At 42.3% G+C, this 16,786-nt stretch overlaps 1 protein-coding gene across 4 annotated transcripts in view; it reads right to left on the reverse strand.

The window, feature by feature from the left end:
• NOB1 (NIN1 (RPN12) binding protein 1 homolog) overlaps nt 1–16,786 on the reverse strand; it is a 33,993-nt gene that overhangs the window by 7,955 nt on the left and 9,252 nt on the right. For 2 of the 4 annotated variants that reach the window (XM_089902417.1, XM_022583324.2), the window contains 6 exons: nt 15,350–15,421; nt 15,009–15,137; nt 14,714–14,914; nt 14,011–14,108; nt 11,703–11,847; nt 8,289–8,980 (listed from right to left, as the gene is read on the reverse strand). In XM_089902417.1, coding sequence (XP_089758543.1) covers nt 8,711–8,980; nt 11,703–11,847; nt 14,011–14,108; nt 14,714–14,914; nt 15,009–15,137; nt 15,350–15,421 — 915 coding nt within the window. In that variant the 3' untranslated portion in view covers nt 8,289–8,710. Of the gene's footprint in view, nt 1–3,178; nt 7,968–8,288; nt 8,981–11,702; nt 11,848–14,010; nt 14,109–14,713; nt 14,915–15,008; nt 15,138–15,349; nt 15,422–16,786 lie in introns of those variants that run through there. The other 2 variants (XR_002645962.3, XR_016390875.1) reach the window with 2 other exon arrangements.

A 16,786-nucleotide genomic window follows, 5' to 3' on the forward strand; every position in this document is an offset into this window, starting at 1 on the left:
TGCCCAGGAGTGGGATTGCTAGATCATATGGCAACTCTATTTTTAGTTTTTTAAGGAACCTCAGTACTGTTTTCCATAGTGGCTACACCAATTTACATCCCCATCAACAATGTAGGTTTCCCTTTTCTCCATACCCTCTCCAGCATTTATTATTTGTGTGTGTGTGTGTGCACGTGCATATATATATATATACACACACATATACATATATATATATTTTTTGGCAGCACCGCATGGCAGATGGGATCTTAGTTCCCCAACCAGGGATCGAACCCACACCCCCTGCAGTGGAAACGTGGAGTTTTACACACTGGACCACCAAGGAGGTCCCCTGTAGATATTTTGATAATGGACATTCTTACTGGTGTGAGGTAATACCTCATTGTAGTTTTGACTTGCATTTCTCTGATAGCTGTGTTGAGCATCTTTTCATGTGCCTGTTGGTCATCGTATGTCTTCTTTGGAGAAATGTCTACTTAGGTCTTCTGTCCGTTTTTTGATTGGGTTGTTTGGGGTTTTTTTGTATTGAGTTGTATGAGCTGTTTGTATATTTTGGAAATTAATCCCTTGTCAGTCACGTCTTTTGCAAATATTTTCTCCCAGTCCATAGGTTACCTTTTCATCTTGTTTATGATTTCCTTTGCTGTGCAAAAGCTCATAAGTTTGATTAGGTCCCATTTGTTTATTTTTGCTTTTATTTCTATTGCCTTGGGAGATGACCTAAGAAAACAGTGCTACGATTTATGTCAGAGAATGTTTTGCCTATGTTCTCTTCTAGGAGTTTTATGGTGTCCTGTCTTATATTTGTCTTTAAGCCATTTTGGGTTTATTTTTGTGTATGGTGCGAGGGAGTGTTTTAACTTCAGTGATTTAAATGCAGCTGTTCAGCTTTCCCAACACCACTCGCTGAAGAGACTATCTTTTCTCTATTGAATATTCTTGCTTCCCTTGTCAGAGATTAATTGACCTTAGGTGTGTGGGTTTCTCTGTTCTGTTCCATTGATCCATATGTCTGTTTTTTGTGCCAGTACCATGCTCTTTTGATTACTGTAGGTTTGTAGTATTGTCTGAAGTCTGGGAGGGTTATGCCTCCAGCTTTGTTTTTTTTCCTCAGGATTGCTTTGGCAATTCTGGGTCTTCTGTGGTTCTCTTTAGAATCATTTGGGGAAAATGTCAAAAGGTTTGAACATTTGATTAAATAGGATCACAGATCATTATGAAATAATACTGAATTATCTATTTAACCAAAATGACAATAGATGATGTTAAAGGCAAATACAGAAATTCACCTAAGTGTAAACAAAACTTAGCTCTTTTGAGAAGACAGTGTTGTCTTTATCAGGTTTTTGATTACTTAAGAAAACATGCACAGTAAATTATTTTGATAAGACACAAAATCTTTGCTCTCTGGGCAGATTACTTAAAACTTAAGGAAACTTCCACAATCTTTCAAAAGCAGACCAAAAGTCCAATAAAACTTTTTTCTTTTTAACAGAGAGAAAACTAAATTCTAATTTTGCACCAGTGTACTGTTGATATTAAAACTTATTTTTTAAAAAAACTTAAATTCATTCCAATCTTAGCCAGCTTGACTACACATAAAGTTCCTTTCCCAGGATTCCTTTTTTATAAACCTCATAACTTTATGTCCATTCAGATCTTGTCCTGTTTATTTTTTTTCCTTTTTCTCATTCTGGAACAATGAATCATTTTACTTTCCTTATCTACTTTTCATACAGTTGTTGCCTTTAACTGTTAATTTTTCTAAGTAGTTTTTAAAAATTGAGGGACTTCCCTGGTGGTCCAGTGGTTAAGACTCTGGCACTTCCACTGCAGGGGGAGCAGGTTCGAGCCCTGGTTGGGGAACTAAGATCCCGCATGCCATGTGGCACAGCCAAAAAATGAAAAAATAAAAATAGAAATAAAAATTTTAAAAATTGAGATGTAATTGACATTGCGTAAGTTTAAGGTATACAGTGTGTTGCTTTGGTACATTTATGTATTGCAATATTATTCAGTAGCATTAGCTAACACCTTTATAATGTCACATATTTATCATTTCCTTTTTGTATTGAGAACAGTGAAGATTTAGTCTCTTAGTAACTGAAACTTATAATACAGTAGAGTTGACTATAATCATTATGCTATGCATTACATCTCCAGAACTTATCTCCTGGTTGTAAGTTTGTACTCTTCAACAACATCTCTCCAATTCCCTCACCCCCTAGCCCTTGTTTTTACAAGTTCAGTTTTTCGATATTCCACATATAAGTGACATAATACAGTATTTGTTCTTCTATGTCTGGCTTATCTCACTTAGCATAATACCTTTAAGGTCCATCCATGTTGTCGCAAATGGCAGTATTTCTTTCTTTCTCATGGCTGAATAATACTCCATTGTATATATTTACTATATCTTCTTTATCCTTTCATCTGTTGACAGACACTTATGGCTGTTTCCATATCTTGGTTATTGTAATTAATTCTTCAATGAACATCGTTGTGCAGATGTCCTCTTGAGATACTAATTTGAATTCCTTTGTATGTGTACCTAGAAGTGGGATTGCTGTTTCATATGGTTGTTCAATTTTTAACTTTTTGAAGAACCATCATAGTGTTTTTCATAATGGCTGTAGTAAGTCATTTTAATTACATATATTGATTAGAAATTTTAACCCGTAGAATCTTTTATTCCTCCTGAAACTAAGAAGTAAGCAACTGTGGACTGTCTGTTACACTAGCATTCCATGGATTGGCAAATTTATGAATACATTTTATAATTTCTAGAAGTATATTCTTTCTCATAGTAAATGTTTCTATGTGGCACACAAGATATTTACTGATAGACCCAAATATTTTTAGTTTCTCTGTAAAAGGAAACCAAAAGTGGATACACCAGTAATTAATGTTTCAGTATTTTATCTTGTTTGGAAATGACCTAGATATTTAATGAATATCCATCACTTAACTTATCTCAGCATAACTTTAAGGTTTCAAGTACCAAAAAGAGTTTGGAAACTGTTTTTTTTTTTGTCTGCGCCGCGCAGCTTGTGGGATCTTAGTTCCCCAACCAGGGAATCAACCTGGGCCCTCGGCAGTGAAAGCGCAGAGTCCTAACCACTGGATTGCCAGGGAATTCCTGGAAACTATTTTTTTTTTTTTTTTTTGCGGTACGCGAGCCTCTCACTGCTGCGGCGTCTCCCGTTGCGGAGCACAGGCTCGGGACGCGCAGGCTCAGCGGCCATGGCTCACGGGCCCAGCCGCTCCGCGGCATGTGGGATCTTCCCAGACCGGGGCACGAACCCGTGTCCCCTGCATCAGCAGGCGGACTCTCAACCACTGCGCCACCAGGGAAGCCCCCTGGAAACTATTTTTAAGTTGACATACTGTGAAGCATAATTATCGTTGAAAAGGTCAGTTATACATTTTTAAAAATTGTATTGAAGTATATTGATTTATAATGTGTCAATTTCTGCTGTATAACAAAGTGATTCAGTTTTACATATATGTATTCTTTTTCATATTTTTCTGTTATGGTTTATCACAGGATATTGAATATAGTTCCCTGTGCTATACAGTAGGACCTTGTCGTTTATCCATCCTATATATAATAGTTTGCAGCTACTAATCTCAAACTTCCAATCCTTCCCTCCCCCATGCCCCTTTCCCCTTGGCAACCACAAGTCTGTCTCTGTATCTGTGGGTCTGTTTCTGTTTCGTAGATATCTTCATTTGTGTTGTATCTTAGATTCCACATATAAGTGACATCATATGGTATTTGTCTTTCTCTTTCTGACTTACTTCACTTAGTATGATAATCTCTAGGTCCATCCATGTTGCTTGCAAATGGCATTATTTCATGCTTTTTTATGGCGGAGTAATATTCCACTGTGTGTGTGTGTGTGTATGTATATGTATATATGTGTGTGTGTGTATGTATATATATATATATATATATATATATATATATACACACATACACACCACATCTTGTTTATTGTTTATCCATTCATCTGTTGATGGACATTTAGGTTGCTTCCATGTTTTGGCTATTGTAAATAATGCTTCTATGAACATAGGGGTGCATGTATCTTTTCAAATTATAGTTTTGTCTGGATATATGCCCAGGAGTGGGATTGCTGGATCATATGGCAACTCTATTTTTAGTTTTTTGAGGATTTTTAAATTTTTATCTTACCTCTATTTACTTTTTCTTAAAAATTATGTTTAGATTACTCAAGAAAATTTCATGAGACATTAAACAGCTAACCATCATGTTACATTCTTTTTCTTGCTGACAAATTCTGTAACAGAGATAACATGAACTTATTTGACTTCTAATAAACCTAGGTAGAATAAAAGTATTATATTTAATGCTGACAACTCTAAAGGCATGCCTGTTTTAATTAAACCACAAACAAACTAGCTTTTATTTACCAAAGATTATCCTAGACCACATGAACTTGAATAGAACTCTTTACAAATACCATCTGGAGGTAGAAAAAAATTACACATTTATAACATATAGACATACATAAACATACAGATGCAAATAGGATCTTATAGGTTTCATTTTATAATTTTAGCTATGGGACAGGTACAATAATGCAAAATTTACTAGTTTAAAATAGAACAGTTGGATCCAAATTGTATTTCTGGCAGATGGAATAAATTAAGGTGTCCTACTTACATAACTAAAGCTTTTCAGTAATACTTGTGGTGAAGATTTTTAAGATTTTTCATGGACCTAGTTTTCAAATAACCTTTTTCCCCCTTCTGATAAGAATTACCTTGGTTCCCAGAGGGAACTAGGTAGAACATTTCCATCTCAAAAGGCACAGAGAAAGAATGTAAGTTTCACCAAGAAAGACTTTTGTTCCCTAAGTCCAGATGCTTTACAATATCTACAAGTCTTTTAAGATGGATAGGGGAGGTTTGGGAATTGGTAGAAAGGAAAGGTGGGCTTTGAATTGCTTCTAGAGCTGCATTTCAGTTCTTGTAAAGACCCAATCTTCAACACAAGGACAGTTGTTTTTAATTCCTGGAAAAATTGGGTTGCAACTTGTTTGGATCCACCCGTCCAACTACATTATCTTTAATTTGCTTCTTCATAGCAAGGAGAAGCTCTTCAACTAAGATGGAAATCAAAAGGTTCCTAGATTCCTATGTTCTAGATTTAGAGCTGTTTGGGATGTTTTTCTTTCCCCCTGGGTACATAGTTTCATTTAGCTTAGGGGAAAAGCCCTTAAAAAAAAAACACTCACAAAATTCCTATCAGGCTCTGAATATCAGCTTCTGTTTTGGCCAATTCTGACCATAGCGCTGCTTAAAAAACAAACAAACAATCCTTTCAAATATTTTGTCAGGTTTCAGCCAGCACAGAGAGTAAATATTCCTGTCAGTATTAAACAACCACTTGGATACAAGAGGAGTCTCCAAAGAGAGTGCAAAGGGTACTCCTCCGTCCATTCCCCAAGATCCAGAACCTTCCCAAAGACAGCCCAAATAAAGACAATTCTCTTGAGAGTTGCCAATAGTCGGTCCTCACTGCAAATGGAGTGCAACCCACATCTGTCTGGCCATGTCTAGCTGAAAACAGGTGGAAACCCACATTTCTGCCCAGTCATATTTTGGGGTGCCCAACCTGATGGTTGAGTTTCCTGCTTATGCAAGGACTGACAACCAGACAGAAAGCCAAGCCAAGTTCACAGGACAAAACAAGACAAATGAGAAGGCAATAGCTGTCCCTGAGAGAGAAAGATCAGTAACCATTGGGTACCTCAAAACCAAATTCATGAGAGTCTAAATTTGGAAAGGAAGGGACAATGTGGACTTTTACCTTCCTCTCTTGACTGGGCACTAGAGATCCAGGAGAGTTGGCTCTTGTAAGAATTCTCATCTTTTGCCAACTTCTGTCAGTTTTCCCAGGATCCCATCTGCAGGCTCTAGGGCAGGTGGGGCTTAAATTAGAGAATGTAGCCCAGGTATCTACCAGAATTTGGCAAGGTTTTTCACCAATTTTTAGTTTCCCCTTGGATATTTAAGGGAATAACTGGTAGAGTTTACCAGAAAATCCCTTGGAGTCCCATCCACACGGGAGGCACCCTCTTGGGGGCCTCCTTCAAGGGTGGATACGGGGGCCATTCAATTTGCTGTAGAATGATTTGACAAAAACCTTTTTTCTAGTGTCCTGGTTGATTGCAAATGAGACACCAATTCTGGGCCAGTGTTTTGTTGATGGACCCCTAGGAGGGCGCAGTGAGGGAGTCCCAGGTGTTTCAGGTTTCTGGTCTTGGAACTGGTTGCAGCTGTGAGGCCACTAACTTGGTCGACTTTTGTTACAGTTTTACAGTTTATTCAGAGTGGAAAGGCACTTCAGATAGAGGACTAATAGACTGAGTACTCAGGGAAAGGAGGATAGAGAGGAGTAGTAGAAGCTACCTCCGTCTTAAAGTCTTTTGTTTTAAGTACCTACTGCACCTTTAATTTTTCATTAGCCTTTTGCAATGACTCTTTCAGTGAAGTTATTTTGGAATCTTAAAGCCTTTCCGAGCCTTCTGCATACCACTTAAAATAAGTGTTCCATTCTTTCAAGTGCACTTCGTAAAGTGAACAAACTTGTGTAATTAGAACATTGCCCATAATGGCCATTGCAACTCTAAATTGCCTTAGTAAGATTTTGCCATTTTAGTAGATATCTACAGCTTCTGGGACCACAGTTCTTAAACATAAAACAAGCAGTTGTGCCAGGTGGTGCATGCTCAATTCTTTGAAACGTGAAGATCTCATTTCTTTAGTTAAGCCTTGGGTCTCTTGGAGCCAAATTAATACCTAAGAGGGATGTGCCACAGGTCTGGGGATTTTGTGGTGTTTTACAATATACCTCATTGTATGGAAATTTTCTTGAGGTGGCAGGTGACCTAGTGTTGACCTATCCCATTCCATGACCAATTTATCTTAACACAGGATTCTTACAGTTAGATGGCGCGCATTCTATCAGCTTTTAAGTGCTCAACCTGTGCCCACCAATTTTGTGGTTTTGGCTTCAAGATGCCCATTAACAATAGATCTATTATTCCTTTACCCCATATGCACATTAACAGAAACCAACAGTAACCAAGGAAACGGAACTGTGGACACTGCAGTAACCAAGGAGATGGCACTGTGGACTGGCCAAGAGAAGGCCTTAGGTGCTCATCACAAATGGTTCCCAAAGTGGAACTACAGACCGAACCAGCAGAACCCAACAAAAGGGGACTAATGGGCTTCCCTGGTGGCGCAATGGTTAAGAATCCACCTGCCAATGCAGGGGACACGGGTTTCGAGTCCTGGTCCAGGAAGATCCCACACGCCGCGGAGCAACTAAGCCCATGCGCCACAACTACTGAGCCTGTGCTCTAAAGCCCATGAGCCACAACTACTGAAGTCCGCGCACCTGGAGCCTGTGCTCTGCGACAAGAGAAGCTGCCGCAATGAGAAGCCCGCGCACTGCAATGAAGAGTAGCTCCTGCTTGCCACAACTAGAGAAAGCCCGCACGCAGCAATGAAGATCCAACACAGTTAAAAATAAATAAATTTAAAGAAAAAAGGGGTGGGGGACTAACTGAGCCCTCAGACTAACAGAACTGGGGACTTGGGTTCCAGGTGTCAGCTCAAACTGACCCATTAAGCTGTGTCCTGGGACCACAGACTAACCAAGGGCTAAGGACTGGTGCTCTGTTAGAGACTCCTGTCAGTCTAGACCAACCCATGAATCCTGGACTGGAAAGCCAATTAGACCAGAAGCTCAATGTAGAGAGTGGAGTTCATATCAAGAGGAACTTACCCACGGCCCTCAGAAACAGTGACAAAGAAAGAGAACTCAGGGACTTCCCTGGCGGTCCAGTGATTAAGACTCTGCACTTCCACTGCAGGGGGCACAAGTTCAATCCCTGGTCAGGGAACTAAGATCCCACATACTGCACAGCCTGGCCAAAAAAAAAAAAAAGAACTCAAAGCATTTGTGGATATCAACACATGTATTTCTTGTTGTCTATGAAGTCATCAGGAGTCTTCAGATCCCACCACTACTACCAAAACTTAAAATACAAAAATCAACTGGGTAAATTTTAAAGCTCTTATTGGCTTTATTTAATGATTCATGAATCAGGCAGCATCCCATCTAGCACAAAGAAAGGAGCTCCAAGGAGCTGTACAAAATAAAGGACTTTTATAGGTAGAAGGAGTTACTGAGTCCAAGCTCCTACTGCTCACTGCATGACAGGCCAATAAATCAAGAGACAAGTTGCTGGGGCAAGGAACAGCAACTTTATTCGGAAAGCCAGCAGACCAAGAAGATGGTGGACTCCTGTCCCAAAGAACCATCTTACCTGAGTCAGAATTCAGGCTTCTTTTATACTAAAGAGGGAAGGGGTGTGGCTGGTTGTTGCAAACTTCTTGGTGCTGGAATCCTTTGCTCTTGCAGCTGTTCATGTCCAAGTAGGTCAGGTCACAATGTTCACATAAACCTCCTGGATACACACAGGCCAAGGGATGGCAGGTTCCACCACAAACCCAACCCGAGGCACCACAGTGAGTCCTGGGGCAGCACTATGGAAGCCAGGCCTCTTCTGTGTCCAAGTGGTTGTGGAGTTGGCACAGCTGGGGACCTGAGACATGGGTCTCCTGGGCAGTCACAGCATCAGTCCAGCTTGCCTGTGGAGCTCACGCTTCACCTTTTCTTCACAAACTTCTTTCTGGAAGCATTGGGATTTAACCGTCTCCTGCCGGCTCCCAAGGTGCTGTCTCGGACCTGCAAGGTAGCTGACCGGCTGGAGATATCATTCTCTGCAAAGGGAGACACCCCAGCTATGTAGTCAGGGGCAAACACGTCAGTTTTCTGCCTGGCCTTTCGGGAAAGTCGCAGCTGAGGGAAGCGCTGGTCCTCGGTCAGGTGGGGGTTGATGGCGTACTTGCCCCCTTTGGGAGTGGGGAGTGAATACTGCAAATAAGACGAGGAAAGGCCATTAGGAGGACGGGGATTCGTATTTATGCACATCAGATCCTGTTACGTAAAGCTTACCTGACAACTCTGCACGCGGGCAGACGACACCAACGGAGTCTATCGTCACTGCCTAGTGTGCACTGAGTACATGACATGCATCTTCCCACCTGAGCCTACTCTCACCTCACAGATGAAAAGCAACACGGTATTGTGACTACATTCCCTCAACAAAAGACAGAAAGAATTACACTAAAACACAGAACCCTAGTAGGCAGGTACCATTTTCATAATGGTGTAGGTTAGCACTTCTGAAATAACCACACACACACACACTCCAGTTGAACAAAATTATAATTATGGAAAATGGTGTTATGAAGGGTGTTATGGATATTAGAGGGAGGGCTAGAATGAACTCTGTGGTGTTGAACTGAATCTGAAGTTATAAATTCAATTTTTAATACAGGTAAGAGAAAAAGTATTAATATGTGTATTTATATATAGTATTTCCCATCTTTGTCCACTGTGGACCTGGAATTAATGCCACCCTAGGACAATAAGCATACCCACTGTCCAGTGCCCAGATCTTTGCTTCTAAAAACTTAAGAGCTCCTTAGAGAAATGGCTGATTCCAGGGCACAGGCAGGGAGGTATAAGAGTCGGAACAGCTTGCTGTGCCAGAAAGTAAAATTGTTCAAAGAATAACTGGGGCACATCAAAAAGACACAGAAGCCATCCTGAAGGGGCTCCATGAACAGTTTGAGTATCAAAATAAATAAGGATAGCAATGGATCACAGCCTACAGACTACAATAAAAATACATGCGACCACACTCATATAAATGATATATGGGAAAGTTCCTCTTTACAGCAGAATGGCAAGTAATAAATATGGAGAAGAAATGATGCAATTAGAAAATCACCATTTGGCAACCTTCATTGTAAAAACTGATTCAGATGACTTTAACCAGTAAAAGTTTGATGAGAAACAGTATTCACACAGTATCAGACTATCTTTCTCTAAGTTACTTATTAATCACGGATAATAACCTTACAGGAAATTTGGTAATCTTGGTTTTGTTAATTACATTGTGGTTACACAAGAAACCTCCAACTAAGTGATCAAAGTTATTATCAGCAGTAAATTGGACACAGCCTGAATCTAACCAGTTGGAAACACCAGACAAACCCAAGGTAAGGGAGAGTCTACAAAGTAACTGCTTTGTACTCTTCAAAACTGTTCAAAACTGTCAAGGTCATGAAAGACAGCAGACCTGAGAAACTACTTCAGTTTAAAAGAGACTAAGGAGACAGGACAATGAAATGCAACAGTGAAATGCAACATGTGATCCTAGACTGGATCCTGGACCCCAAACCAACCCCCTTCTCTTGCTGTAAAAGAAATCTGTGGCGAAGTTTGAATATGGTCTAAGGACTCCCCTGGCCGTCCAGTGGTTAAGACTCTGCACTTCCAATGCAGGGGGCGTGGGTTCGATCCTTAGTTGGGGAACTAAGATCCCACGTCCCACGTGGCACAGCCAGAAAAAAAAAAAAAGTCTGGAGCTTCCCTGGTGGCACAGTGGTTGAGAGTCTGCCTGCTAATGCAGGGGACACAGGTTCGAGCCCTGGTCTGGGAAGATCCCACATGCCGTGGAGCAACTAGGCCCATGAGCCACAACTACTGAGCCTGTGCGTCTGGAGCCTGTGCTCCGCAACAAGAGAGGCCGCGACAGTGAGAGGCCCGCGCAGCGTGATGAAGAGTGGCCCCCGCTTGCCACAACTAGAGAAAGCCCTCGCACAGAAACGAAGACCCAACACAGCAAAATAAATAAATTAATAAACTCAAAAAAAAAAAAAGTCTGAATATGGTCCATAGATTAGATAGTATTGAAGTAATGTTAACTTCGTGGTTTTGGTAATTGTATTGTGGGTATCTAAGACGAAGTCCTTGTTTCAGGAAACACACACTGAAGTATCTAGGTGCAAAAGGGCGTCATGCATAATTTACTCTCAGATGGTTTAGGGGAAAAGAAAAAATGATAAAGCAAATATAGTGAATGATTAAATTGGGAAATCTAAGTGAAAGCTAAATGGGAATTATTTGTACTATTTTTGGCAACTTTTTAAAAAAAAAACTACGAGATACCATTAAAAAAAATTATTTCAAAATAGAAAGTTAAAAAAAAAAAATAACCTTTCTAACGTTAGTGGCATGCACCATACCTGGAGAACTCAGAGCCAGGTCAGCCACACTCATACTTGCCTGCCTGTCAACCCTTCTCTCCTGATTCCTCAAAACAAATCCACCCCGCTGTGTATCCAGCCCAGGACTCTCTTGTGCTGAGTATTTACACAACCTTCCCTTGTGGTTCTTGAAGCTTCTAGACATTCTACCCATCCTCAAATTCCCACACAAATCCATCCTCCACCGTCCTGCAAACCATCCCTCTTTGACCCCACATATATTTGGCCCTTGCTTTTTACCGTGTGGAATTACTGGTTATTTCTCCTTAGACTGCAAACTCCTCAAAAACCTCACAGGGAGGTTGAGTTGTGAGCTCTCCCCACCTGCCTTGGTCCCTGGATCACAGGCTTTCAATAACTATCTTTAGAAACCAGGAGGGTCTGTTTGTCCTCTCTGATCATTTCGATCCTGGTGCTAAAAGGTCTCGCTTCCCCGACCTGGGCCCTGCTGTTAGGGGAGCGGGAGATGCGCCACTCACCCGGAGGCCCCGAGGATTCAGCACCTTAGGGTTGCGGGAAAAGTGCATGCGCAGGGTTCCATCGTCGCTGACGGTCACAGACACCTTCTTCAGTGTCTTGTTTCCACACTGTGCACAGAACACTCTGCTCATGTCAGATGTTGTCCTGCAGAAACAAAGGAGATGCATCACACTGGAGCCAGAGGCAGCAAACCCCATCCCCAGAGCGCAAGGTGAGTCTCGGGCCTCAGAGGAGGAGACACAAGAAATGGGGACAGGCTGGACTGCACCGCACACATCCCAGACCAAGGCCACCTGCCCTCATGCTGCTGATATAAGCACACTGCTGCTGCACGGCTCCCACAGCAAAGGTAAATGACATAAGGAGCAAGTTAGTAAGTAAGAAAACTGAGCAGGATGTTGTTACAGTAATAATGAACTCTTACTGAATTTTGTTAGGCATTATTCCACAAGTTTAATGTCAAAATAACCCTATGAAGTTAATATATCTCCATTTTACGGATGGGGAAACGAAGGCAAGGTAAGGTAGCTTGCTCAAGGTCACAGAGCTAGTAAGTGGCAGGTATAAGCCCAGGGAATCTGGCTCCAGAGTCAGTGCTCTTACCACCACCATACTTTCTCAAGGGTCATATTATTACATTACTCAACTATTTCTGAATACCTTGTGCCCAAGTATCAGCCTAGGCATTAAGCCAGGAGGTGGCTCTGGAGGTGCTGAGAATTTACTAACCAACAGGACACACTATCAAAGCTGCTATGATTAAATGGGTGTGGGTGCTGAGGCAGACCCACAGGCCTTGCCTCTCTCCCACCCGCTCAAGGCCCAACGATGGACCCTGAACAGGCAAAGCTGCTGTTGTCAGGGACCAAGCAGGAGCCCTGGTGTCTGTCCTTGAGGAATTCTCCCTCAGTTCCCAGTGGTAAGGACACAAGAGCTGCGTGAAACTGCCGGAGAAGCCAAGCCCTTTCCTGAAGTCTCTGCGAGTGAACTAAGCAACACGGGCTAGGAAATAATTATTTTGTGCAAGAAACCACTCAGTCACTGGGGTTAATCTAACAAGAATGGAGAACATTTCCAAGTGTTTCTAAGAACGAATGTTAATTTGAGGAACTTAGAGCTTTTGTAACAAAGGACAATGGGGGAAATGAGATTTCCTGAAGCAAAAAGCTTTACCGACATGAGCCTGGCACGTTTAAACACTAAAGATTCAAAAAATGCAGAGGCAGTTTTGAGGAGTGGCTCCCCAGCAGACCTGCAGAGGACGGTAACAGAGATGGGCCCCGAGCCACGTCGGGGAGGGCTTCATCCAGGCTACTCCACCGTCAGTGGAACAGCACTGGGGACACAGGGAGAGACACCTTACTGCTTTGGAAAGCAGTGCACACAGGCCTCCACAGTAAGGGGCTCCACCAGATACCTGACATGACGGCTACCATGTCTAGACTGAATCTGTGGAAAGGCTGGAAGCCACCAAGTTCCCAGGGCCACGCTTCACTCAACAGCAGGGCTGCAGTATAGTCTCTTCCATTCCAACCAGATCTCGGATCCGGGGGCCTCTCCACACAACACCAGCCCTCACCACGAGAAAAACCAATTCATGAGGCAGAAAAGAAATGGGGAGGAGTGCATGGTCAATGAACTAAACAGTTCACGTCAACGGAGCACTTCCTATGCGCCAGACAAGCACTCTTTTATGTGACGATCTCCCTAGTTCCTCACAACCACCTTTCTAATTTTACATAAGAATCATCTGAGGTACAGAGAAGCTGACCAACTTCTGCAAAGTCACACAGCTACTAGGAGACAGAATCTGGATTGGAACCCACATAGTCTGGATCCAGAGTCCACTTTTTTTTTAAACAGAAAATTTCAAACATGAAGTAAACCAAAGAGCACAATGAACCCTCATGGACCCATCACCCAGCTTCATCTCTACCCTCACCCATTCCTCCCACTTCTGTTTTATTTCAAAGCAAGTCCCAGACGTTACCCCTTCCATAAACATTTTGGCACTTACTGCTAAACGACTAGGGCTCTTTGCTCCAGAACCCACACCCTTAATCCTATACACAAAGGTAAGGACAAAAAACACCCGCCCTGGCTTTGTCAGGTGGGAGGTCACTGGCCACCTCTGTCCCAGGGCTTTCAGTGCCCTGGTGGGGGCAGAACCTGGCCTGAGTAGGAATGACAAGGTGGAGGGAATGCCTGTACACAAGGCAAGGTTCTCCTTCAAGAAGTCTCTAGAAGGTTTAGGAACAGAGGAGTGTTCAACAGAGGGGCACTGAGCCCAGGTTATTGGCTACATACTTGAAACAGCCGTGGCAGCGCAAGATGTAGCTCCGGGCCTCGCGGATCAGCATGCCGTTCACGGCCAGCACATGCAGCCCCATCTGGAGCAGGACATTCTGCAACCAACAAGTTAAAGGGAAACTGAACTCATAGCAAAACCACGAATTGTTTAATATCTGCATAATCACAGTTAAAAGAACTTCCCAAACCCTGGTTTGGCTCATAAAGGGCTTCTACTAAAGAAAAGCAAGCTTAGGATACCTCTCAAGACATGTAAACTAGGACAAGGACCCAGATTTTTCTTCTCTCAGGTGCCATTGACCGAGATCATCATTTCGCCAAGGCCTCCTTTAGCAATCTCTCTTAACAGAGACATTTATTGTGTGAGAGCAAATATACTCATTTCTGGACTCAAAACCTCTACAGTCTCCAAATACTTAACTGAGCACAGGACGTTACACACACTGAAAGAAAAGCAGCAACAGATCATGAATACTGAACATCAGAAATTTAATATACCACATACATTCTGTAGGTATACTATGATTCCCTAACCTCCAAGCAAAACTAAAAATTACCAAAGAGCACAGGCAAAGTTTCTAGAGCCAGGAAAAGAAGCATTACACAACAGCCCTGTACACACCCCCAAACCTCCAAAGGACCACTGCCTGTAACAGGTATGACACCAAGCCCAGGGCCAGCCGATGCCCATTCCACCCACCTGCATGGCGAAGTCTGTAGTCACACAGCCGACCCGCACATCCTTCGGGATGGCACACTGCTTCATCTCCTGGTGGACCTGCTTGATGTTGCTGGGGGTTATCCACCCACCCCCGTCATCATCACTGTCTTGGTCCTTCCTTTCTTCAAATCCATTCTCTTCGTTCTCTTCCTCACTTGGAATAGCCTCACCTTTGTCAATCTGAAACGTTAACAGAATTCAAACTTCTCGCCCAAAGGAGCAGCTGGGAGGCGCTAGTCTGTTGTCATCAGGAGATCATAAAGCAGGGCCTTACCAGCAGCTCCTGAAGTTCATGATCAATATTAGGCAAAGGATTTCTCCAGAACACAAAGGAACTGAATTCTAGGTCCTCAGGCTCACCGACTGGGTGTCCACGTTCTACTGTTCCTCGTGCGGATTTAGGCTGAAGTTAAAAGAAAAATAATTTTAAAACCTGAAAATTGAGAGGGTTATAAATGAAATGATATACGATATACAAGCCAGATCAGACAAGGATGGACAAACTATGCTATCTGTCTAGGTAAATTTGGTTCCCTCTAAACAGACAATTTGTGGAGATCTGACATGTAACAGAAAAGAGCATGAAGAGCCTGGCTGGCCTATCGAAGAAATTACCTTTGAGGGCAGATGGAAACCAGAAATGTGTAGAGGAGTTTCTGGGTGCTGAATTGATGAACTCACTTTAACCTTTAAAAAGAAAAGAAAAAAGTGACAGCTCTAAGCAAAGAAATGCAGGTTGAAAATTCAACATGGAAGAGTAATTTAAAAAACAGAAAACAAAATACTTCCCCCTGGTTATTGAAATAAAAGATATTCAATGTTTTTTAAAAAGTGGGAAACATAAAAATATATGTAAAGAATTTTTTTAAAAAATAAATTTTTTTATTTTTGGCTGCGTTGGGTCTTTGTTGCTGCGTGTGGCCTTTTCTCTAGTTGCGGTGAGCAGGGGCTACTCTTCATTGCGGTGCGCGGGCTTCTCACTGCAGTGGTTTCTCTTGTTGCGGAGCATGGGCTCTAGAGCGCAGGCTCAGTAGTTGTGGTGCATGGGCTCAGTAGCTCTGCGGCATGTGGGATCTTCCCAGACCAGTGCTGAACCCGTGTCCCCTGCATTGGCAGGCGGATTTTTAACCACTGAGCCACCAGGGAAGCCTGTAAAGAATTATTCAGGGATTCCACTACTACCAAATAACCACTTTAGGACATTTCTTTTTTGTCCCTAGACATAAAGGTTTAATGAACATCATTATGTGTAAAACTTGGAAGTATCTTTGCTTATATCCTTAGGGTAAATGCCTAAGAGTGGAATTGCTGGGTCAAAAGACAGGCTGTTTTAAAGCTTCTGATACAAAACAGCTAATTCCTGCCCAAAAGACTGCAGGAAAGGGCAATTTTTAGGAATCTCAAATTGACAGATGCCAAAGCAGAAACCCAGCTGAGCCACAAAGTCAGAGTTTATATGAAACTATTCCCTTCACTCCCATCGCCCCAAAACATTCTGGTGACACACAGATGTCTATATTTTAGGCATCACTTTTAGACTTCTTGGATTGGAGGACTCTACACTTGGTTGAAAACAAGTGAAGGCAGTTCTGACTAGAATAGAATCATGAGCCCACTACAGTTTTGATGACCTTAGACAGTGGAGATCAAGTAATTCTTTGCAAACACTACTTGAAATTACTTATTACAGTATAAGGTTAATAATCTATCTTTCGGGCTTCCCTGGTGGCGCAGTGGTTGAGAGTCCGCCTGCTGATGCAGGGGACACGGGTTCGTGCCCCGGTCCGGGAAGATCCCACATGCCGCGGAGCAGCTGGGCCCGTGAGCCATGGACGCTGAGCCTGCGCGTCCGGAGCCGCAAAAAAAAAAAAAAAAAAAATCTATCTTTCAAAATCCTCTGGCCTAGAAACAGGTAATGGGGTCCAGGCACAAAACCATTAGTCTCTTAAACTTAGCCAAGCTGGACAAGTCCCTAAAAGCACAACAGGAACCCAGAATTTTGAAGGTAGCAAGAGTTGAAAAAAATGGTAATCATTTAAAGTGTTCTTTCTT

Source organism: Delphinapterus leucas, chromosome 20 (genome assembly GCF_059928025.1).
Source record: "Delphinapterus leucas isolate spDelLeu-1000000601 "Yukka" chromosome 20, BTC_Dleu_Yukka2, whole genome shotgun sequence".
NCBI lineage: Eukaryota > Metazoa > Chordata > Mammalia > Artiodactyla > Monodontidae > Delphinapterus > Delphinapterus leucas.